General features: G+C 30.7%; 3 protein-coding genes and 1 non-coding gene across 4 annotated transcripts; all 4 read left to right on the top strand.

The window, feature by feature from the left end:
* The first annotated feature begins 3,943 nt into the window (after positions 1-3,943).
* Positions 3,944-6,093, top strand: LOC101263352 (uncharacterized). The gene is made up of 2 exons (XM_004248374.5): positions 3,944-5,271; positions 5,778-6,093. Exons 1-2 carry the CDS (start codon positions 4,848-4,850, stop codon positions 5,984-5,986), a joined length of 633 nt encoding a protein of 210 aa, XP_004248422.1. The 5' UTR covers positions 3,944-4,847; the 3' UTR covers positions 5,987-6,093.
* Positions 6,094-14,640: 8,547 nt separating this feature from the next.
* LOC101263643 (NAC domain-containing protein 43) lies at positions 14,641-15,995 on the top strand. The gene is made up of 2 exons (XM_004248375.4): positions 14,641-15,051; positions 15,129-15,995. Exons 1-2 carry the CDS (start codon positions 14,868-14,870, stop codon positions 15,806-15,808), a joined length of 864 nt encoding a protein of 287 aa, XP_004248423.1. The 5' UTR covers positions 14,641-14,867; the 3' UTR covers positions 15,809-15,995.
* Positions 15,996-16,153: 158 nt separating this feature from the next.
* On the top strand, positions 16,154-16,226 carry TRNAV-UAC (transfer RNA valine (anticodon UAC)). Its single transcript has one exon. It is a non-coding gene; the product is annotated as a tRNA-Val (tRNA).
* A 4,588-nt stretch (positions 16,227-20,814) lies between these two features.
* On the top strand, positions 20,815-22,644 carry LOC101263940 (SUN family protein SUN27). Its single transcript, XM_004248376.5, has 5 exons — positions 20,815-21,012; positions 21,091-21,186; positions 21,257-21,460; positions 21,539-21,661; positions 21,746-22,644. The coding sequence occupies exons 1-5, from the start codon at positions 20,920-20,922 to the stop codon at positions 22,412-22,414; spliced, it is 1,185 nt and encodes a 394-aa protein (XP_004248424.2). The 5' UTR covers positions 20,815-20,919; the 3' UTR covers positions 22,415-22,644.
* Positions 22,645-26,720: the final 4,076 nt, after the last annotated feature.

The following is a 26,720-nucleotide window of genomic DNA, read 5'->3' as shown; positions in this document are numbered from 1 at the left end:
CACATAAAGAGGTATCCAGTCATCATTGTACGATATGATACTCCGAGTGTGGGTTCACACATCTATATTTTAATATTTTTTAAAAAATATAACAGTAAAGTCATTACTTTATATGATCTCGAGAGGAGAGCATGAATTCACTTGAACCCGACGATTCCTCCTCGGATACACCTCCGAATAGAATGATTGACTTTACTATTTTGCTCTTTATTTATATTAATTATTCTCTTACATTGAATTATTGGGTCTTCAAGTTTGTTTAAACGTTCAATAGTCATATTAATTGTAGAACGTCCATAGAAAAAAATGATTAATTTTTTTAATGAAAATTAAAATGAAAAGAACATTAGAAAATATATTTTTTAAAATAATTAAATTAATTTTTAAAAATAAAAGTATCTCAAAAATTCAATTATTATAAAACGGAGAAAACAACAAATATCACCTATAATTATAATTAATAGATAAACTCAAAACTAACCTAATTATCATGTAAAAAAAGTTCGTCTCCCATAATGAATTCTTGTCCGTGATCCCTACTTCATTTAACTATAGGTTAAAATCGATGTCCCTTTATATTGCCTATACGATAACCACAAAAACTTTAATGATTTCGACATTAGATAAATGAATCACACTTTTTTTTTCTTTCATCGAGGAAAGTAAATTACCGACAACAACATAATAACTCCCCCTTTTCACTTTTATTAGTTGTTTAGTATTTTAAATTAATATTTTATTTTTTATTTATCATTTTAACAAATTATATCTAAAAAAGAGATTATTTTTTTGCCCTAAATATTTATTTCTCAAATTACGAAACCTAAAACTATGAATTTATTAATATAAATGTGATAAAATACTTATATTAATAATGGATTTAAAAAGATTTAATTCATTTAATTTTATTTTTTACTAAAAAAAAGGACCTAAATTGGTTTTAGAGCATGAATTGACTTATTTACAGTAACTTTAAATCAAACTTTAAGCATATTTGGAATATTTACACAAACAAAAAATAAACTTAAGCATTTAGGCTTACAGCTAAATAATTAAATAACTGTTTTATAATTTTTTACCTATAAATAAAAGGCGAATAATCAATTCGCATAGACTCTTAAGAGTTTGTTTGATATTGTTGTGAAAAAGTCAAAAACGCTTATTTGAAAAAAATTAAAAAGTTCAAGATGTTTGAGTAATAATAACCTGATTTTAAATGAAAACATAGTATCTTTTTTTTGCTGTTGAGAAAAATCTACATAACTCTGCCTTTAAAAAACAAAAGAAGCAAAAGGAGAAAATTATTTATTTCAAGACAATATACGTGTTATTTATTTATCAATATATCTTTTATATTAATTTTTATGGTAAATTTTTCCATATGTAATGATTTATTTTGTGGAATAACTCTCAAATTTATTTATTTGATATTTTTAATTATATTTAAATCATCATGTTAATGTTAAATAAATATTTTTTATTCATATATGTATAATATAGCTTGAAAATTTAAATACGTACAACTTTTTTAAAAAATGAAAATTTAATTAAAGTTATAATAAATATTTAAAATAATTTCTCTTTATTTAATATTCTTAATCTTAAAAGTAAATTGATACTTAAGTAAATTGATACTTGTTTTTTTTTTTGTTATTTGACTCTCAAAAGTATTTCTAAAAAAAATAATAGCCAAACACATTTTATTTATCAAAAACACTTTGCAAATGAATTAACCAAATATAAATTACTCTTTATTTTTTTTGCAAAACACATTTTTGGAAAGCTATTTTAAGAAATGCTTCTAAAAATATATTTGATAATCATGTCTTGTTGACTCATCTCTTCACTCATGAAATTGAGTAAAATCGTCGGTGAAAAGATAAATCGATTTCAGCTCATTATGTTCGATCATCATGCCAAGAGTACCGTTCAAGGCCAAAACTCAATATGTAAATAGATTGATTCTTTGACGACTTGGATGGCAACATAAAATATCAAGTCTTGTGTATAAAGTATATATACTTTTTAAAGAAAGGAGTTTGATTGTAGTACTCTTTATTAAGAAAGAAAGGTATGTTATAAATAGCTAATATCAAATTTAATACAATCAAATAAATCTAAAAACAAATCAATTATCATATTATCAAAATAACGATATTAAAAAAGGGAAAAGGGTCAAATATGTCCTAAACTATTCGAAAAGGTTTAGATATACCATTCGTTTAGAGTTCGTTTCACTCATGCCTACGCCGTCCAATTTTTGATCCAAATATGCCCTTGTGGGCGTTAGTTGCCATGTTGGACATATCCAACTCATTTTTTATTTCTTTAAATGTCACATGGAATTGTCATGTAATTTTGACCTTACCACATGACATTTATACGAAAATGGAAAGATATCGGACTCATTAATTCCTAATTTGACCCATAAATCAACCGCCTTTTAAATAAATTATCCGACTGATTTTCAACAATTTTGTTTAATTTTTATTTTTTTGATAAATTTTGAAAATGAATAATTGATTAATAAAAAAATAGGAAAAATATTTAAAAAAATATAAAATTAACGTAAAAAATTCACAAATAATTATAGTAACCTTAGATTCAATTTAAATACTTTTTTTCCGATAAATCCCGGAGTAATTGATTAACAACAAATATGAAAAAAAAAAATTAACCCCAAAAACTAAAAAATAAATACAACAACCTTAAATTCAATAATTTCAACATTTTTTTAATTTTTAATTTTTTTGACAAATCCCAAAAATGAGTTTATTAACAAAATATATGAAAAAAATATAAAATTTACGCAAAAAATTCACAAATAAAAATTGGAAAATATGAAAAAATATAAAATAAAAAAATTGTTGAAATTATTGAATTTAAGGTTACTATATTTATTTGTGAATTTTGATGTAAACATTTTATTTTGTTTTCATATTTTTTATTAATAAATTACTTATTTTTGGGATTTGTCGAAAAAATAAAAATTTATAAAAAAATTGTAGACTGAAATGTTACTATAATTATTTGTGAACTTTTGGCATTAATTTATATTTTTTTCATACTTTTCATTTTTGTTATTAATCAAATACTCATTTTCGAGATTATAAAAAAAATAAAAATTTTAAAAAAATATTGAAATGTTAGATTTAAGGTTACTATATTTATTTGTGAATTTTTGGCGTTAATTTTATATTTTTTTCTTATTTTTTATTAATCAATTACTCATTTTTGAGATTTACCGAAAAAATAAAAATTAAATAAAATTGTTAAAAATGGGTCGGATAGTGAATTTAAAAGGAGTTGATTTATGGGTCGGATTAGGTGTTTATGAGTCCAAATATCTTTCCATTTTCATATAAATGTCATGTGGTGAGGTCAAAATGACATGATAATTCAATGTGGTATTTAAAAGAATAAAAAAATGAGTTGGATATGTCCAACATGACAACTAACGCCCATAAGGATTAAGAGCATGTCAGGATAAAAAATTGGACGAAGACATGAGAGAAACGAACTTTAAACGAAGGATATATCTAAAGCTTTTCCAATAGTTTAGGAGCATATTTAACCCTTTTCCCTTAAAAAAATAATTTTGATATAACAATTCGATATTTATCATATCATATCGGTCATGTGCTAGCCAGTAGATAGCGAGAAGACATGCTCATGCATACCCAAAGAAAAGGAAAAAATAGAAGAAAAGGACAAATTGAGGGACAAATTGATTACCCATTGACCAATGATCTCTCACATGAGCCATAATCTTTGATTACTCCATAATTATGATGAATGTTGACTCAAATCTACACCTTTTTAATTAAATAATTAATCACCGAATCCGATTACTTTGATCTGTTTCTTTCCTTTTTATCACACTAATAATGTAATAATCTTTTTGTATCATCTCTTTATGATTAAGATAATTCATTGCCTAATCAAACAAAAATAAAACTTCCTCAAATAAATCACTCCTATTTAATTGCCTCTTATCATGATAAAAGTCTTAACGGTACAGAATCATCAAACAAGATTGAGTGCTTAATTATCTTTTATTTTATACTATATAAGTAGTATTTTTGTAACCTCACCACCTTTATTATGAACCAATATAAATTCTTTGACATAATTCACAACACATCCTTTTTTGTCTCTTTAGATAGACAGGGTCCACCACTTCACAGTTTACATAAATAGCAAAAGACTATACACATAATATTATTACAAGAATTTGCAACCATGAAGCAAGGGATACTTCATATTCATTCTTGTATCTTTTTTGATTTGAGTATTAATGATATAGCATAAGATACATTCTTGTATGTTTTTACCAAAAAGAAAAGAACCCCTTTACTCTCAAGAAACTTCCCACCGACGGCTCCTCTATATTCCTATTTATTATAAAACAAAAAAACCATAGTTTTCCTTTTCAAACACATATATTTTGGCTCATCCCTTTTATCTGCTCGCTTTCATATAAAAATTAGGTTCAATTTACACGCATAAATTTATCTGTTTTTTTATATGCTATCTTTCATCAGTCAGTACAAATATCTGGTAATTTTATTGTATAAATTTGTATCTGTGCTAAATTAGGTTGAATTTGTGCTCATCGATCGATCTCTTGATTGTATTATCTATTATCTTTTATCTGTATAAATATCTTATACGTTTGATCATTGAAATCCTAATTTGTATTAGGCTCAATTTTGCAAGCATCTCCTGGTTTGTTTTGTTTGCTACCTTTCACGGATACACATATATATATCAGATAACTCCAAGTAATATTGATCCATATATATCTCCAAGAATCCATATTTCTTTACTAAACTTAGGTTGTTGAGATGGGGAATTGTGTGTTCAAGGGTTTTGGTTTTGGTGAAGTTGATGAAGAAGAAGAAGAAGAAAACAAGAAGATGATGATAAAAGTGGTGACTTGTAATGGTGGGATCATGGAGTTACATTCACCCATCACAGCCCATTGCATCACTAATGAATTCCCAGGACATGCCATTTTTCATAGCCAGGACATGTTCTCTCCACCACTTTTTCCTAATGAGGAACTACATGCTGGTGAATCATACTATCTACTTCCTCTACTAAACCATCCTATTATTAAATCCAAAAGAGGTCATGAAAAAGATGAAAAAAGGCATGTTACTACTTGTGATACTAGTAGACAACCAACACCTTATAGGATGTCATTTGATAATCAAAGGATGCTCAAGAGATCAGAAGCTGAGGTTTTTCCTACCTACAGTAGTACAGGTAAATAATACGTCCTTTATCCAAAAATAATATGTTAAATATATGATCTAATTTTATGTGTAAAAGTAATTGTTTGGAGTGTCAAATAATACTTTTTAGTCATCTTAAACTTTTCAATATATGTTTTTAGATCATCATCATGTTGACTTGTTTAATTACAATTCTTTTAGACAACTTATACCAGAATTCATAATAAAAGTCATTCTTTGATTTAAATAAATGACCTGTACTATAACTATGTAAAAGTATTACTATTCAGAAATTAGTCGAACAATTTTTCCTTTGACTACTATTTTCTAAATTATCAGCCAAATTGACTTATATTATCTGGATTGTTTTCAATTATGTATATATATTGTTTAAATTTTTGAAGAATCTATATCCAAGTGTATATATATATATATTTAGTTACAATTAACTATTTTAATCTTTGTTCTATAATTCTTTTCACAGAAAAATTAATATAAATCGTATACTTAATGAAATGTTTGACTTTACAACTACAGGTGTGTGGAAAGTGAAATTACTTATTAGCCCTGAACAATTGTCAGATATTTTGTCACATGAGGCACGTACAGAGGCACTAATAGAGAGTGTTAGGACAGTGGCGAAATGTGGTTCTGGTGCTTCTTCTATGGCTACTGCTCACTCGGACAAATGGAGTTATTCTAGCACTAATAATAATAATTGGAAGGCACACACTACTCCTATCTGACTGCTCTTCATATTTGAGTCATCTTTATTAGTATAAGTTTTAATTTTAGTTTAAATATCAAACATCAAATGAGAAATAAAAAAAAAATTATTTTATTTGCTAATAAAGTTATATGTTCTTTGTGTGAATTTAGCAGTGATTGAGATGGGTATTCGATCGTAATATTAACGAAAGGATTTTATTTACCAGCCGCATCTCTTTCTAATGCATTTATTAGTAGAGATCACATGTGGATCTTTCATTTTTCTTCGGTGTTTTGCTAGTAAATTTATTACTGCATTAACCTCCCTCGAAATGTGTTTCAGGGATGATTCTTCCAATTGGAGCAGTAGTGACCTGCAATTAGCGAAAATATGTGATTATATGAGGTTGTTACTATGTAGAGTGATAGGTAATACCTGTGAATCTGTTTCAACCAACATGCACATGATTTAAATTTTTTCTTTTCACTAGGTTCGGTGTAACATATAGTCTATATTTAGTTTTAGATTTTAAAAAATGATTGAAAGAATAAACATTAAATATAAAGGTAAGAAATGTATTTTTCTTTTAATATATTGAAATAATTAGCAAAAATAAAAATATATTTTTTAATATATTGATCAAATAAAAATAAACGGATAAAATACTATACTAACTAGCCATGTTTAGAAAATACCACAAGGGTTGCAAGTTCTTCTAATGCTCATGCGATTGATCAATATGGCTCAAAAATATATTCAGGCCCAAATCCGTTTTAAAAGTTCGATGCAGGGAAAAAAGTAATTTAACACGAACAAATAAAAACAATTCACGTTTTTTCAATCTTAACGAGCTCAAACCTCTTCTAAACAATCCTAAATTTTAGATATTAGATTCTCTTGATAGTTTGAGTTAATATATTCACTTGTAATGATTCACATTTTTAGTGGGTTGAATTTTCAAAATATGAGCTTTGAAATTCTTCAATGACGGATTTAAATGGACATCAACTTAAATCTTCCTTTAAACTATTTAAATTTTAAATATGAGATTCTCAATATTTAATTTTTTGATATATTATTTATTTGAAAACGATTCACATTTGTAACAAATTCAATTCACAACTTGTAATATAGCCTGAGGTGAATCTGGCTTGAAATAAAAAAACAAGCACGTCAAAATTCTCTCATTGATGACTCTCTTTCTAATTGGTGTTTACTTGAGTTTAGAGGTGATAAAATGGTTTAAATTTATGGTTACTCAAAAGTGGATAAAATATGAATTTATCTATTCATCTCAAATTTTGGGAATCCATCAAGTGCTCTCCCCTTGAAGTATATCAGGGTGTAGGAACCTCTAAAAGATTACACTTATTAGTCTCTTGATATAAAGTAGAATTGTTTTACATACTTTTTATATTTTTCTAATATTTAATTTTTTACTAATATAAAAAATATGATATTTATTGTAAGAAAAATATTTATCAAAATTCTCTTTCAAGATCACCACCTCAAAACGAGTCTAGACCTTAGAACGGACTCCCGTCCTCAACCAAAGGTCTGACTCACGACCATGGGTCCATGACCCTCGCCCGACCCGGGACCCATCTCTCAACCTTGACTTTGGACTCAACTTTCGAGTTGGGACCTAATTTCCAATCCTGACCTTGAACGCGGGACTCAACACCCAACTCTTAAACTTAATCTGGACCAGACTCTCGACCCGATATGAAACCCGACACCCCACGACAAGACCTGAAACTCAGTCTCGATTCATCCCGAGTTCAACTCGATTTTCAATATCCCAACTCGAGCTCCGATTCCCAATCAACAGGGACCCTAATCCAGACACTCACCAAAGTTAAAATTATAAAAGTAAATAAAATATATGTTGTCACTATCAATATAACTCAACTGAGATGCTAGAGTATATATGAATATGATGGTAGATCATAGATGTGAAACTCTGTTGCTTAGTAGTTATTCTTCAATTCAATCATCAAAGTTTAGTGATGTCTTAAAGAGACGGTTGTCCTAGACTCCTAGTAATTAAGAGACAATAATTCTCTATTTTTGTCCCGAATGATTGCATATGGACGAAAAATGTGTTAGAAATTCTAAACATTTAACGCAAAAAGTCAATTGACAATGAATGGGACAATGATCTTCGAAATTTGGCCTTAGCAAAAAGAATATTGTACCGTACCTTTAAAGAAAAGTTATATTTTTAATCCATCGACAAAAAATAATTATTTACATATAAAATATGCGCATATATATATTATTCACCTTTGTGACACTTCAATGCTCTTTGGGTCACATATATATATATTATTTTATTTTTTTGATATATAATTATTGTTGTTTTGATGGGCGAATATATAGTATAAAAATCTCATTATTCACCTTTGTGACACTTCAATGCTCTTTGGGTCACATATTAATTAAATTGTAATATACATATAAGAAAATTTTATCCGATAACATATTTTAACTTATAGTATTTTGTCTTATAGTATTAATTAATCTCCTTTCTTTGGACGGGTTACTGATATGGGACCGAGAGAGTATAGTTTTAATCTCACATTAATAATTATTTCTTAATATGCGTATAAAAATAATTTGATCAAACTAATATAAGACGGAGAGAATATACAATTTTAGTTTCCAAAGAGAATTGATCTCAATAGAATTCCTTTAGCTTTGCCATTGACTATAAATGTATAAAGGTTAATCTCATCTTTCACAACTTTGGTTTTGTTTTTCACTTATATGAAATAGAGAGGATTAGGCCAAATTAATGTAGGAGAAAAACCTAGCAAAAAACTTGCTATTTTAACATAACTAATGATAACATCCCAAGTATTGGAAGTTGGAAATACTTCTTTTTTCAAGAATGAATTTAAAGGCAATTGATTATTTGGACCTACATAACTTCCTTTACCAAACAAATGCATTTTAACCAGAAGATAATGTTTAGCCAAAAATTGAAATGTCTACATTTTGATCTCTTCTATTACTCCCTCCGTCTCATATTAGATGATCATTATACTAAAAATAATTATTTTATATTAGTTGTCAATCTTACTGAATCAAGAACACATTAATTAGAAAAAACTATATTACCTTTGCAATTAATTCTTTTTGAAAGTGTTCACATTTATTTGTAAAATTCTCATGAAATTTTTAAGGAGTGAATTAGTAAAATTATCTTCTTATTTATGATTTTTAAAGCATTTTACAAAATAAAAAATTATCAATTAATATGAGACGGAGAAAATATCGAGCAAAACCATAAACTTCTTGTAATTGGTCCAACATAACTAACTAGAAAAGTCGTTTGCTGCTTCTTATTTGGGGAAAAAAGAACCTGAAGAAGAAAAAGGATTAAAGTTGCTTCAAAATGTTGTAGTGCTACTAATACAAATGACATTTTTCTACGCAATTTATACTTCTTTTTTAGTCGGCAATTTTCAAATAATTAGATGTGTGTCGTTATAAATGATAATAAGTCATTTTTACATGTAACATGATGTATCTTATCTGGTTGTATAAACTTCTCAAGGTATTTTAATATTAGGGGTATTTTTTTTTTCGCATTTTAATTATTTGAAGGGTTGGTTTACACCCAATTTTGATTTCTCAATATCTACTTGGGTTGCTAGGTTGCGACAGTGGTGAAGGGAACAAATTTTAGGGGCAAAAAATAAACACTACCTCAAAATAGGAGTATTCCTACACTTGCTGATTATGCCACCCTTAATTAATGTCAGAATAGGATAAATTTTGATGAAGTAATTACATTTTTGAATTTTGAAATTCAAAAATTTTAAGTTGTTTCTCGGCCTACCTACCAATATTATTGTGCGGAATTCGAGATAATACGAGAAAATATAAACGCGAAAAACAAGACAACAGATTTACGTGGTTCACCAATAAATTGGCTACGTCCACGGGGAAGAGAGGGAGCAGTTTTGTTATGGAGAGGCAAAAACAGAATACAGAATAGGGTTTGCCTTAGCGTCTATATATAGTGCTAAGCTACGCCCTAACAGGCTTGGGCCCAACATACAGAATTGATAGATAATTAAAAGCCCAATACATCAACATTGTATACCGTCGGGCCGGGAGCGTCTCCGCCCCCCGGACCCCGGCCAGGGGGTGCGTCGCCCCCCTGGACCCCCGACTCGCTGACCGGGCAGTGAGACCCCCGTCCTTTCTGTTGTAACGGATCCGATTCAAGGCATTCAACAAATATATACATCTGCGATCACTAAAAAATGCATTTACACGTGAAATTTTCCCAATAGAACTTATAGGTATATAGCTCAATCATATGCTCCACTTTATTCATCGATCTGTTAGTGTGTTACATCTTTGGCCTACTAAGTTGAAACTAAACTTAGATTATTAAACTCCGTAATAATCATGCTAAACACTCACATAAATAATTTAACATCTGCATGACCCACTGCTAATGAAAGGATTTTCCTTTTTCTATATGTGCTATTTTGTGTTAGTACATTAAATTCATTTTAGTCTTTCTTATTTTATTTAAAGTTGTATTTTTCTAACTGTTAAATTCTATCAAAAGGGTAGTGCATTAATTAAGTATATTCTAATTAAAGAGTGCATGAGTGGGTGTGGGAAGCTTGGTATGATCCATATAAATAGCTCCCAAAAATTTGTGGATTTTTAAATGTATGGCCATATTTAGCTAAAGAGTTGAGTACATTGTATGCTTTTCATCAAAATGATTTTCATCGATAATGAATTAATCGTAATAACTTAGTTATTGCTAAATATATTTTTTCGAGGTAATTAACATTTTTTTGTAAATATTTCTAAAATTAATAACGATATTAAATTTAATAATAATTAACTAATGCTGATTAATTAAAGATTTTAGTACTCTTTATTAATATACATATTTATTACCGTAAAAAGCCGTTTTTGTTGTAGTTTAGTATGATAAATTCATTTGTATACATGTCTTATTGCTTGTTGAAACTATGTTTAGTTCTGGAAGCACAGAGAGAAGACAAAAATTTGCGCCCTTCACATACCATACCTCTCGAACTACTGTTCAGATTTTCAAGTTGAAGAATCTACAAATTAAATGTTGAAGTTTTTATCAACTTTTTAGTGAAATTAAGAATAAGTGTTTTATCGATCTCTGTTTTAGAGAATTAAGTTGTTTGATCAAAAGAATTTAGAAAAAGCACAAGTATTTTGAGTAACGGTATAGTTACTTTTCATAATGTAAAAAGAATATTTTTTCTCTATAAACACTTTTAATATCTTGATTAGACGTAAATTGTTGTTGATCATATTGCAAAGTATTTTTCAAAATGATTGGCTAAATATAAAATATCATAAAAATCAGATTTTGAAAATTAGAGGAAACAAATCTTTTCATCAAGTTGATTATTCTTGAATCTTACTGATTTTGTATTGATATGCATGGTAGGGTGTCACAATTAATTTATCCAATAAGAAGAGGAGGTAGAATTCATATACAACAGCAAACAATGTAAAAAAAAAAAAGGAAACTTGTTCTACATGTGATGTGGGACTCAACACATTACACATATTAATATAATTCAAAATTCTATTATTAGAATTTGTCTTGATTATCACATACTAAAAACTTGAAAAACGTTTACAAACATAGAGAATAAGAGATAACAATAAAATTTAGTAGATTTCATCTTGTTTGTTTGTGAGGGTTCCATTCCCTATAATTCACTTTTCCTATCCCAATTTTTATTTTTGTTTTTTTTTTAAACAAAGGAAAGAAAAAAGAAGGGCCTTGCTTATTAGAAGTATTTCATTTCCTTGGATTTTGGTAGTTCAATTTTCAAATATGGCTACTCCTTTAATGAAAAGGCCTATAATGGAAAATAGTAAAGACTCACTACTTTATTATGGGACCTTAAAAATGACGAGAAAAATAAGTGGGGGAGTTGTGTGTTTCAAGCAGCTCTAGGACAAGCTAGGTAGTAGGTTCCGATCAGTCCGGGAACGGATTTAAGATTTTAATTTGATTATTTGATTTTTAATATTAATTTTTTTTAAAGATTAATTAAAGAGTCTGTAACACATCATTTATTATTACTAAAATAACGAATTAAATAAAGATACATGACTATTTGATATAAAATAATATAATAAAAATGAATTACGAAGAAAAAAAGAAAAAAAAATCAAAAAAATTATATGGTATAAATCCCAAAACCCCACCTACCTAGCATCTCCTCCCGTCCAAACAAACTCCACATACTTGTCAAAAAGTTTCTTCCATAAATTTCTTTTTTAAAAAATTCATATTTATTCATATCATTACCACGAAGAGAAAATGGGGTAATCGATGGAAAGAAGATTGAATGGAGGATGAATTTTCATTTTTTTGTTTTTGGCGAATGACCTTTTTTCTTAAACTTAAATTTCATTTTAAAATATTTCAAATGTTCTTAGAGAATAGTGACAAATTTCATTTTTTTTAGTGAACAAGATAGTAATGATGGAAAGTTTGATAGTGGTAAAATACTAAGCGGAGAAGAGAAAATTATAGGGGGGAAAATGCACTTTTTGGACACAAAAAGCGAATTAATTAGCCACTCACGGCCTATTAGGCTATTCTTAATTAACTCGTTTTATGTCCTGTTAGCCCAAATAGTTACTCGGCGATACACCCTTCCTAACCTAGGCCCAATCTGCCTTTACTTTGTTTGAAAATATTGCGATAGTATTATTTATGTACTATCGAATGATTTAGAAATTCTTTTATGATATCATCATATAATATTTATATTATGATAATATTATCTAGTATTTGTATAATTTTGTGTTATGTAATATATTGTTATGATATTATTGAAGATTTTAGAAGTGCCTCACTAATCGAAGATTAATTTGGTGAAACAGTGATTGTTCCTAAATTATATCATTTTAACATAAATACTGTGCTGGACTGGTGGTATCATTTCATGTACCATCGACTGACTTTGAAAAATCTTTATCATACCATCACTCTCAGTCTCTCTCTCTTTCTCTCTCTATATTAGTATAATTTTTCCAAATATATGATTGTTCTTTAATGATGTAATACAATATATTTTATGATATTATCGTATTATTAAAGATTTAAAAGTTTCACATTAAAGATTGAAATTTGATTTCGTGAAATAACAATCGTTACTCAATTATATCAATTTAACATAGTGATAATATATGAATATAATGCGATAATATCATCATGTATCCTCGAATAACTTAGAATATTATAATGACATTTATTATTGATAGTTTAACTATCGTTTAAGGTCAGTTACATTTTAGTAATATTTTTAAATCTAATTTTTAATGGATTGAATTTCAAATATAATTGAAAGATATCACTATTATCAATTAAATTTTTAGAAGTTTGCTAAAATTATACTATTTGGCTGTCGAAAGTTTATTTTGAATGGTAAAAAAAAAAATTGGAAAAAGAAGAAATAATAAAGAGTGTACGCTTTTTCTTTTTTCGATTGTTGAAAGAAGGAAAATCTCATGTCTGCGGTCATAGTGGGGAAAAATATCAATTATGAGATACTAATTGTAATTAGTTTGGGGTATTTAATTATAAGAGAGTACTAGTATGAAATTACTTTCCTACTAGGGACATGGACTTAATTTTATCAAAATTATATATGTATATATATATATTACGTTTAAAATATCAAATTTATATGAAATCGACACAAAATTTGAACCTAGATCAATCAATACCATCCAACTATCTCCATCCTATCAGTATTATCATCTTTCCTCTAACAGATCTCAAAGGGCCTTGTGAAAGCTCAGTGCGTCCAAAACTCCAATTATCATAATGTTCATTTGACATTCTTCTTCTTTTCTGTTTTTGATTTTTTCTTTTATCATTATAAAAAAATAATAATGCACCTATTATTTCTTTTTTAACAGTTAGTGCATTTTTAATAAGTAAAATATTTATGAAATATTTATTTTGGTCATGGGAATCATTCTCTTTTTTCTTGGCAGTTTTGCTTTTTTAATTTAAAAATGAGAATTTGGTCAAATTGTATTTGGAACTTAGAAAATATCGAAAACAAATTGTTTTCATTTTTATCATATATATTTATTTATTTCAGTTTTAAGCTTTTTTATTTTTATAAAAATGATCCTATTTAAATTATATTTCATGTTTTTTTAAAGAAAAAGTACATTGAATTAATAACTATTTTTTACGACGTGTGATATGTGATTATTTATTTTGAGATGTTAGTATTTTAGAACACATTGGATGGTATGTTTGAGATAAATTAGTTTGGTTGAGTAACTTTACTATACTTCTTTGAAATGTTAGTATTAATCGTATTTAGAAAAAATAAATTCAATTTCGATATATATACATATATATATATATATATATATTTTGCAATCACAACTCTAAACTTCAACTTATAAGAATTTAAATAAATTTAATAATTTTTGTTTGTTAGGCTTTTTTAAAAGTATTTATTTTTTATGTCTAATTTGTTATTCTATATATAATAATCTAATTCACATTAGCCTTTCCCTTAATAGAAGTATATCCTATAAGACTCTAGTACCACACTAAACTAGCAGTCTCTAACTAATTAACAACATTTATATATATAGTGGTACTTTTTGTTGGTTTCTTTCTTTGTGGCATCCCACATATTGTACCTATTTCTGGGCCATACCAGTATTCTCTCTTTTTCTATGCAGGTGGCTTGCTCTTCTCTATGTATAGTAAAAATTGCCCCCACCATAACTACATAAAATGACATTCCAACATTATTTATTTATTTATTTATTTTTAAAAAATTACCATATTCATTTTTTTTTCTTGACTTATATAAGTTGCTCTCTCCACCACTCTTAATGTTATTATGCCAGAGGAAATGAGTATTTCTGTAAATGGACAATCTCAAGTCCCACCAGGGTTTAGATTTCATCCAACAGAAGAGGAGCTATTACAATATTACTTGAAGAAGAAAGTTGCAAATGAGAAGATTGATTTGGATGTAATCCAAGAAGTTGATCTCAATAAGCTTGAGCCTTGGGATATTCAAGGTTTGTCTTTTTTTAAAAGAAAAATTTTGTACATATATATTTTTTTAAGGTAATAATATATTTAATTTTTTGTGTAGACAAGTGTAAAATTGGATCAACTCCACAAAATGATTGGTATTTCTTCAGTCACAAAGACAAAAAGTATCCAACGGGTACAAGGACAAATAGAGCAACGGCTGCTGGATTTTGGAAAGCTACGGGGCGTGACAAAGTGATCTATTCAAATTGTCGAAGGATTGGTATGAGGAAGACACTTGTTTTTTACAAAGGTAGAGCACCTCATGGTCAAAAATCTGATTGGATTATGCATGAGTATAGATTTGATGATCATATTGCCGAAGAAGAAGGTTGGGTTATTTGTCGCATATTCAAGAAGAAAAATCATCATGTCAATGTCAAATCATTCGACACTCATCATCATCACTCACCCTATCCTCCTAATAATCATATTGATGAAGAAGGACCCTTAGAACAACTACTCCATTACATGACGAGATGCAAGGAAGAGAACCATAACATGCAACTTCCAAACCTAGATACCCATCCAAATTCATGTGAAGGGGGATTGAATAATTGGATTGCCGTTGATCGTCTTGTAGCTTCACATCTTAATGGACAAACAATTAATGACAATTATGAACACCACCAATACATCGTCAATACTACGAATCATGAGGATTATCTTTGGAGTTTTCCAACACTTTCATCAACTAATAATGACTCCTTATGCCACGTCTCTAATGGAATCATTTCATGAGGATACTTCATCTCTTGTGTATTAAAGTCAAAAGGTTTAATCATGAAATTATATATATGTTTACTTTTTTCTTTTTATCTAATTAATCATGTAGTAACACTCTTTTACATAATTAAAGGGAGTGCCTTTTTATAAGTCACTTTCCATGTTTGTGTTAAATAAAAATATTATTTTTTTTCTAGAAAAATAAGTGACATTCGATTTTTATTATATCCTTAATCCTCACCCCGAATCCTTGCCATGACCATACATCCCACTCCTATAGTCTGTGTTGCAAAATTACGTACAAATGCTCTTGACGTACCAAACAAATTTTAAAAATCTAGTTAGTATCAAAGCATATAAGTTGCTGTGGTGTAGTGGTTATCACGTTACTCTTACACACTAAAGGTCCCCAGTTCTATCCTGGGCAGTAACATTTATGAAGTATATATATCTTCCTGGTTACTTTTTTGTTGTTTTATATTCTGTTCAATCACTATATATATTTTGATTATCGTTTTTGTTACGAATTTTCCATTTGATGGTGAAAAGATGACAAGAGGATCAGGGAGATATTGATTATATAGCAATAGCTCTAAATATATATATGTATATATATATATATATATATATATATATATATATATATATATATATATATATATATATATATATATATATATATGTATATGTATACATATACATATATATATATATATATAACAATGTTGTGGTAACGTCAACTAGATGATTTTAGAAAGGGAAAATTACATGGGATGACAAACATTCATAGCTAATTATATTATAGGGATATAGTTTAATTTATTTACCTTATATAGTTATAGTTTATTTTTGTTTGCTATATTTAATGGGGTCCACAACCTATTATATAACTAATGGTATAAAAACATTATTTTCTAATTTTGTATATAATTATACACAAAACAATTTTCTCTCTCCTTTTCACATTCCAAAATTTTCTCCTACATTTAATACTCCAGCTATCCGGTTTGAAATTCAAATTGTTGTCCAAAATTAGATTACTCCCTCCCGAAGTTGAAGTCAATTTCGTAAGTACTCCTTAATTTTAGTTGTTTACCTCTTCTTCTTTTTTACTTATTCAAAATTTGTATATGTGTTCTGTTTATTATTTTTTTCATATATTTTGATGAAATAATCGATTTTTTGTTCTTGATAGATCTAAAATTGGTCACACAATGAATGAATCATCTTCATCTTTGAGGATTACCAGAGGTATTCCTTTGCATGTCAATGTTGTTGACATTTTACCATCGTTTTCAATGGGGTTAACTCAAGATTTTGGGTTTGATGTAGGGTCATTGGGGAAATCAAATCAAGTTATACAAGAACAAACAATAGAAGAGCTTAGATCAAAGAAAAAAAATGACCCTACGACAGTTCAACAAATTATTAACAATGTCAAAGCTAGATGCATTAAAATAGTACAAGGAAGAAGAAAGAGGAAAGCTGTAATTGAATAAGAGGAAAATGCTTATGAAGTTGTCGGATCTGAAGAACATAATATTCATGAGGTACTGTATTAAAACACAAAGTTAGATACAATTTTTTGGTTAATTAGATGTCAATATACAAAAAATATTACTTAAGTATTGTATATAGTATAATTGCATGTTTAGTAATTGTATATAGTATATTGCATATTTATGTTATTTTTGTTTTTTGTATATATATACAAAAAAAGTAATTGGACTTAGTTATACAAATAAATTTTTTTTATATATGATTAGAATTTGTATATTCTATTAGTTATATACAAATTATTGAAGTTAGTATATATTAAGTTTATATACATATACAAAAATTGATATGTACATGTTTGTTTTAATAGTTGATAGTAGGAAATTGTATATTAAAGGCTCATTATTATTTTTTATATACATATGTACACAAATAATTGGATTTAGTTATATAGATGGGAAAATATCATATGCGATTATAATTTGTATATTGTAGTAGTTATATACAAATTATTGAAGTTAGTATATATTAACTTTATATATTATTGGAGTTTAACTAATATATTCATGTACATATATAAATATACAAAAAAGGTAAGTTCATATATATATACAAAATTTTTTTTTTGAATTTGAACGTTTAGCTTAAAAAAAGGGACGTTTCCCTAAAATTGTGGCATTATCTAAATTATTGTTAGCATATTTAACGCTTCAGTTACAAACCACATTTTAAAATATAATTGTATAAATAAATAAAAAATTATATACAAAATTAAAGATACCTAAAATAACTAAACTATACCCATATAAAGTAATTAAATAAACTATACCCATATAATGTTATTTAATCTAATAAGTTTGCCATATATGAAATTTTCCTTTTTACAAACACCCATGCGCTTGTTTGGATCATAAATTGAGCACTACATACATACTTGTCTTGAATAACTACATTAATTAATAGGCTCTTGTGTTTGGGTTTGGAATTAAGCAATTAATTAAGGAACAACCATTTCGGGGCAGAATTGGGCTTTTCCAGGCCCACTATCCAGCCTTAGTTTGGATCACAAAGGATTGGAGCCAATTTTTTTTTATCCACCCCTCTTTCTGTAGAGTTAGTGAAAAACCAAATAATAACATGAGCATGGCACTTCATTCACAGATAACAAGAATCTCAAATAGTGTAATATGCCATACCAATTTGAAATTTTTAAATCAAAAAAACAGTTTGGACTTTGACCAATCTTCAATAGTACAGTTGTACTTTTGACTTTATAAAATTCCAATACGACGTGGATATGCGTGCTTGCATTTTATATTTATAGTTAAACCTTTTTATAACCATCTTATGCTAAATATACAATATAACCACCTACTTCCTTCTATTTATATGTCACCAGTTTTCGTTAAGTAATTAAGTTTGTTTACTATTCTATTCTTATTAAATTCTTTTTGAAGTTAACTTTTTACTAAATGAATATGAATTAGTTTATTTTGGTTAATTAATTTGATCAATTAACATAAATTATTTATTTAATTTTTCTATCTTCGTCAAATATATATTTTCAAGATTAATAATTCACACAAAAAAATAAAAAGAATATTATAATTTATGTATTAATTTTTTGACGCATAAAAAAACACGGAGGGAGTATATTATATTAAAGTCCATTTTAAAGTTTCTTCCACCCTACCTAAAGGTGGGAGGGAGGTTGGATGCTCATAGTTTGTTCTCTTTTGTTAGTGTTTATGTATATATAGTAATGTAATCTTCTGTTTATTATTCTAAAAAAAACTTAATTGTTATATTAAGATGTTATTACATGTTATAAAGAATGACAATCATAAATAGGTTTGATGATAAAATATTTCTTTCAAGTGATATTATTGACGGTAGTCTTGAACACAAAAATTAAAAGAAAAATGTCTGTCAAAATTTGTGACTTTTAAAATACATCATAAATTTGTTTTAGTTATAAAATTATATATAATTATTACTAGTAAAATGAGAGTTCAATGTTAAATTAATTTCTTATGTATAAAATTGTCATTTTTTTAACATGCCAAAATAAAAAAATTTATTGGATAATAATGAAGTAGAAGGAATAATTAGATTCTTGTACTATCCATACAATTGTTCTGAATATTTGATAGTTATTCGTAATAGTAATATATTTTTTTGGCCTGGTATCTCTATTAAGCGTAAGCTTAATAATTATTTTATAAGTTAAAATATTTTAAATACAACGTATACTAAAAACGAGTGAAGACTTTTTAGATGTGCACTATCAAACCTCTTCTATACTCAGCATGCGTAAATTAAATTTGTGAGGAAATTGCCATTCTTGTATGTCATCAACAGAACTCTTCATTAAGAAAATAAAAAGAAACATATCTGAATCAGAATGCAGAAAAAAAGAAAGATGTAACAGAAATAAATAAGTAAAAGTAACAAATAAAATAACTAAAAAAATGCTTCAGTGAATGGTGGCATCATGTGACACCATGAGAGGTAATCAAGACGGAAATAAATAAGAAGAGTGAAAGCTGCATCCACTAGGATGAATTAGAGACCATTTGACATTGCTACTAAAAGTTATTTACTTTTAAAAGTATTTTATGAAAATAGTTTTTTGAAAAAAAAGTTGTTTTGTATTTAACTAATTCGTTTGAAAAATATTTTTGATAAATAAATTATGTTTGGTCAATTTTTTTTTGAATATTGTAATCTTAAATATATTATTAAAATATTAATGTTAGAAATTAAAGAATTGCTAAATATAAAAGAGTGCTATTTTAAAAAGATCTTAGAAAAATAATATGTTAGAGCATATATCACTATTTAATTTTTTTTAAAATGGTAATTAATTAACGTCAATAGTTTGATTGTTGCTAAAAAATGGTTTTATTAGAGGACATTTGACACTTTGCAAAAATCTTTAAAAATTATGGTAACATTGAATGCAATGATAATTAACTAATATCGATAAAAGTCTTAGTACTCTTTATTAATTAAGGTACATATTTATTGCCGCTAAAAACAGCTTTATTGTAGTGTATGTCATATGGTATCAAAGTGTTTGCACGTAAAATATGTTGATATTGAGATGAATGTGTTGACACACTAGAAGAGATAAGATAAGATATGAATGTTTGGGATAAGGTAAGAGTGACTTTCGTGGTTAACAAGATGAGAAAAGTGAGATTGATATAGTTCATGTATGTGAAGAGAGGATATGCACATATGCCTCAATGTGTGAGAGATTTGACTATAATCGATATGGGCCGTGGGATGAGATAAAAATTGACCGAAAAAGTATTTAGAAAAGGTAATTATACATATAAAATAGAAAGTTAGTAAATATTTGAATATTGTCTAATTTAGAATTATCTACGTTATTATATATATAATCAGAACAATATTGAGTGAGTTATTTATTTTATCCTAGATCTGAAAACATTGAAGAGAGAGAGAGAGAGAGTGAGTAGTAGTAGTTGTCCCTGTCAACTCTTGTATGTTTAAATAAAAGTGGAGTAATAAATAATGTTGTGTTCAAAGGTGCTGGCTGACACCACCCACTCACCCATTCACACTAAAAATGTCTCTCTCAGTTTGAGTACATTAATTCTATGGGAAATAACAAAAAAGGATCATCTTCTTCTTGGTTAAGTGCTGTTAAGAGAGCTTTTAGATCGAAGAAGCAAATTAATGAGGAAGAAAAGGCAAGGCACTAGCTAATTATAATCTATGTTTTTACAAACTAATATATCCATCCATCTTCTTGTGTGTTTTGTTTTCAGAAGAAGGAAAATCAAAGGAAGCAGCAGCATACTACTAATCATAATGCTGCAGCTCAGGCTGCCACTATTATTCAAACAGCTTTCAGGGGATATTTGGTGAGTCCTATATATTCTTTAATTTTGAGCCAAGAATTGCTAAAATGATTTGTTGTGATGAATTATCAAGGCAAGAAGGGCTCTAAAAGCACTAAAAGGTCTAGTGAAATTGCAAGCTTTAGTGAGAGGTCACAATGTTAGGAAACAAGCCAAGATGACTCTCAAATGCATGCAAGCTCTTGTTAGAGTTCAAGCACGGGTATTGGACCAGCGATTTAGGCAATCGGAGCAAGCAAGTAGAAAATCAGACACCACTACCACCCACCAACATATGGTAAGTGCAATTTTGTTAATTATATAGCGAGCTACGTACGTCGCATTGATTATCTATTTTGTATATACCATGTACCAGTCAAGCACTATTCCTGATGATTGGGATGAAAGGCCTCATACTATCGAAGAGGTAAAAGCAATGCTGCAAAAGAGAAAAGAAGCTGCTTTCATGAAGTGCCAAGGGACCCCCTTTTCTCAACAGGTTTCCATCTCTCCTTAATTTCCATGCATCTTGTAATGAGTAATTACTTTGCAAGTAATTAATTTGTTTTCTTATGCACCACAGACAAGGAGAAGTGGCAGAAGTTCCTCGATAGGAAGTGATGCGGATTTTGGAGAAAAAAGGGCGGCTGCAAAATCATGGGACAGTAGTAGTAGAGGCAGAGCATCAACTTATCCTGTCGAAATGGATACATCACAACGTAATTTAATAACAAGATTACACCAACGACCAACTTCACCCCTTCATACATCTTTTCAATTCCCCGTTACACCTTCTCCATCCAAATCAACAAGACCTATTCAAGTACGCTCTGCTAGTCCAAGACATGACAAAAAATCTCAAACTCCAAGCCTGAGGCCTAATAATAACTACTCCTCATACCAACCTAATAGACTAACTTCTAGTGCTGCAGCAATTCCTAACTACATGGCTGCTACCGAGTCTGCTTTGGCAAGAATTCGTTCACAAAGTGCCCCACGACAGAGACCATCGACTCCAGAGAGGGATCGAGCTGGATCAGCTAAGAAACGACTTTCTTTCCCTGTCCCTGACCGTTATGGGAATGTCCCATCAGCCTATGGACACAATCTTAGGAGTCCAAGCTTTAAGAGCCTTAGTGGAGTACATTTCGGATATGAACAACAGTCTAACTATTCTTCGTGTTACACGGAGAGTATTGGTGGTGAGATCTCTCCATCCTCAACTAGCGATTTCCGAAGGTATTTAAGATGACCAAACGGAAAAAATAAGGTGATCAATAATGTACATGCTAATGCATATTGTAACTGTACTGCCTTTTTCTTGTTTGTTTGTTTGGAGTGTTATTTTTTACATTCCTTGCTCCCTTGAGATTTCCTCCTAACTTGTAATGTATTTGAACCCATTGATGTGTTGGTCAAACCTATTGTAACTAGTTCTGCAAGCATTATTTAGTGAAACAACACTTAAAAGGATTTTAACAACTCAGTTGGTTAACTATTTGAATTTTTACGACTATCTTAATTTTCACGTGCCCTCAATGTTATAGTGCTAACTTTGATGTGATCACTACTTACATGTGTTTATTCATACTACTGTCACATCTAGGGAGCACCCCCTAGAAGTAACCGGCGTCGTCGTCCTCGGAGAGAACTAAGATTAGCCTCTTAGCATTCGTCATTACATTCACAGGCTAAAAAGTGAAAAAAAATCAAAACTTTTCATCTACATATTCTTCATGAGGTTTACTTATACCTCACACTAAGAAGCTTACTTAGTCTTCTACTTTTATTTCACATATATATAGTATACTCAATATAGTCTTAATAGGGATGTCTCATATTAAACCATCTAAACGGAATAGAACAATATGGGCATAACCCTTACACAAATGTATAAATGCCACTTATGGCTTACAACAATATCTTGAAATAACAAGAGTGAAATGATTTTCTTTAGACAAGGCTCGTTTGACCTTTAAAATGAGCCGGCATGGCCGTGAGGGCTAACCGGATCCAGAGCCAAGGTCTTAATGGACATCCATGAGAAATTTCGGCATTTTTGATGTCGGAAATCCGGATGACCAACAAAGATGGTGAACTATAGCACATGATAATCGGCAAAACAAGGGGTTGTCACATCCGGGTTTACCCCCTAGACGTAACCGGCGCCGTCGTCCTCTCATAGGACTATGAATAGCCTCTTAGCTTACATCATCACATTCATAAGTCGAATTTAGAAGAAAATTTAAAAACTTTTATTACTTCTACTTGGAGGTTTACACAGACCTCTACACACACATAAATATCGAGTATACATAGACCTTTCGTATAGGAAGGTTACATAACCTTCTACTTTTATTGCACATACATATATACATAAGATAGAATGTAGTCTAAATGATTGTCTTAATCGCATACCATCTAAAGATCATAGCAATTAGGGAATAGCCCTATATCAATGTAAAGAAGCCACATATCTTGACGGACGTCCATGAACAAATTTGGCATTTTTAACGTCGAAATCCTGATCACCCAAAAAATGGTGTGCAATAGCACACAAAAATCGTCGAAATGAGGCGTATGCTCTCTTCGGGGCTCGTTTGACCTTCCAAATCTATCGGAAAAGCCATGATGGCCAACCGTATGCATAGACAACGTCTTGAACGACATCCACGAACCAATTTGGCATTTTTGACGTCGGAATCCCGATCACCCAAAAAATAATGTGCAATAGCACACGAAAATCGTCGAAATGAGGCGTATGCTCGCTTCGGGGCTCGTTTGACCTTCCAAATGGGTCGGAAAAGCCGCGATGGCCAACCGTATGCATAGACAACGTCTTGACGGACGTCCATGAACAAATTTGGCATTTTTGACGTCGGAATCCTGATCACCCAAAAAATGGTGTGCAATAGCACACAAAAATCGTCGAAATGAGGCGTATGCTCGCTTAGGGGATCGTTTGACCTTCCAAATCTATCGGAAAAGCTGTTATGGCCAACCGTATGCATAGACAACGTCTTGATGGACGTCCACGAACAAATTTGGCATTTTTGACGTCGGAATCCCGATCACCCAAAAAATGGTGTGCAATAGCACACGAAAATCATCGAAATGAGGCGTATGCTCGCTTCGGGGCTCGTTTGACCTTCCAAATGGGTCGGAAAAGCCGTGATGGCCAACCGTATGCATAGACAACGTCTTGACGGACGTCCATGAATAAATTTGGCATTTTTGACGTCGGAATCCTGATCACCCAAAAAATGGTGTGCAATAGCACAAAAAAATCGTCGAAATGAGGCGTATGATCGCTTCGGGGCTCGTTTGACCTTCCAAATCTATCGGAAAAGCCGTGATGGCCAACCGTATGCATAGACAACGTCTTGACGGTTGTCCACGAACAAATTTGGCATTTTTGACGTCGGAATCCCGATCACCCAAAAAATGGTGTGCAATAGCACACGAAAATCGTCGAAATGAGGCGTATGCTTGCTTCAGGGCTCGTTTGACCTTCCAAATGGGTCGGAAAAGCCGTGATGGCCAACTGTATGCATAGACAACGTCTTGACGGACGTCCATGAACAAATTTGGCATTTTTGACGTCGAAATCCTAATCACCCAAAAAATGGTGTGCAATAGCACACAAAAATCGTCGAAATGAGGCGTATGCTCGCTTCGGGGGTCGATTGACCTTCCAAATCTATTGGAAAAGCCGTGATGGCTAACCGTATGCATAGACAACGTCTTGACGGACGTCCACGAACAAATTTGGCATTTTGACGTCGAAATCCCGATCACTCAAAAAATGGTGTGCAATAGCACAAGAAAATCGTCGAAATGAGGCGTATGCTCGCATCGAGGCTCGTTTGTCCTTCCAAATGGGTCGGAAAAGCCGTTATTGCAAACCGTATGTATAGACAACGTCTTGACGGACGTCCATGAACAAATTTGGCATTTTTGACGTCGGAATCCCGATCACCCAAAAAATGGTGTGCAATAGCACACAAAAATCGTCGAAATGAGGCGTATGCTCGCTTCGGGGCTCGTTTGACCTTTCAAATCTAACGGAAAAGCCGTGATGGCCAACCGTATGCATAGACTACGTCTTGAAAGACGTCCACGAACAAATTTGGCATTTTTGACGTCGGAATCCCGATCACCCAAAAAATGGTGTGCAATAGCACACGAAAATCGTCGAAATGAGGCGTATGCTCGCTTCGGGGCTCGTTTGAACTTCCAAATGGATCGGAAAAGTCGTGATGGCCAACCGTATGCATAGACAACGTCTTGACGGACGTCCATGAACAAATTTGGCATTCTTGACGTTGGAATCCTGATCACCCAAAAAATGGTGTGCAATAGCACACAAAAATCATCGAAATGAGGCGTATGCTCGCTTCGGGGCTTTTTTGACCTTCCAAATCTATCGCAAAAGCCGTGATGGCCAATCATATGCATAGACAACGTCTTGACGGACGTCCACGAACAAATTTGACATTTTTGACGTCGGAATTTCGATCACCCAAAAACACACGAAAATCGTCGAAATGAGGCGTATGCTCGCTTCAGGGCTCGTTTGACCTTCCAAATGGGTCGGAAAAGCCGTGATAACCAATCGTATGCTAGACAATGTTTTGACGGACGTCCATGAGCAAATTTGGCATTTTTGACGTCGGAATCGTGATCACCCAAAATATGGTGTGCAATAGCACACAAAAATCGTCGAAATGAGGAGTATGCTCGCTTCGGGGCTCGTTTGACCTTTCAAATCTATCGGAAATGCCGTGATGGCCAACCGTATGCATAGACAACGTCTTGACAGACGTCCACGAACAAATTTGGCATTTTTGACGTTGGAATCGTGATCACCCAAAAAATGTTGTGCAATAGCACACGAAAATCATCGAAATGAGGCGTATGCTCGCTTCGGGGCTCGTTTGACCTTCCAAATGGGTCGGAAAAGCCATGATGGCCAACCGAATGCATAGACAACGTCTTGACGGACGTCCATGAACAAATTTGGCATTTTTGACGTCAGAATCCCGATCACCCAAAAATGGTGTGCAATAGCACACGAAAATCGTTGAAATGAGGCGTATGATCGCTTGGAGGATCGTTTGACCTTCCAAATTGGTCGGAAAAGCCGTGATGGCCAACCGTATGCCTAGACAACGTCTTGACGGACGTCCACGAACAAATTTGGCATTTTTGACGTCGGAATCCCGATCACCCAAAAAATGGTGTGCAATAACACACGAAAATCGTCGAAATGAGGTGTATGCTCGCTTCGGGGCTTGTTTGACCTCTAAATGGGTCGGAAAAGCCGTGATGGCCAACCGTATGCATAGACAACGTCTTGACGGACGTCCATGAACAAATTTGGCATTTTTGACGTCGGAATCCTGATCACCCAAAAATGGTGTGCATTAGCACACAAAAATTGTTTAAATGAGGCGTATGCTCGCTTTGGGGCTCGTTTGACCTTCCAAATGGGTTGGAAAAGCCGTGATGGCCAACCGTATGAATAGACAACGTCTTGATGGACGTCCATGAACAAA

Source organism: Solanum lycopersicum, chromosome 10 (assembly GCF_036512215.1).
Source record: "Solanum lycopersicum chromosome 10, SLM_r2.1".
In the NCBI taxonomy this organism is placed as follows: Eukaryota; Viridiplantae; Streptophyta; class Magnoliopsida; order Solanales; family Solanaceae; genus Solanum; species Solanum lycopersicum.
Note: the sequence above shows the minus strand (reverse complement) of the source record. Positions and strands in the feature narration are given on the sequence as shown.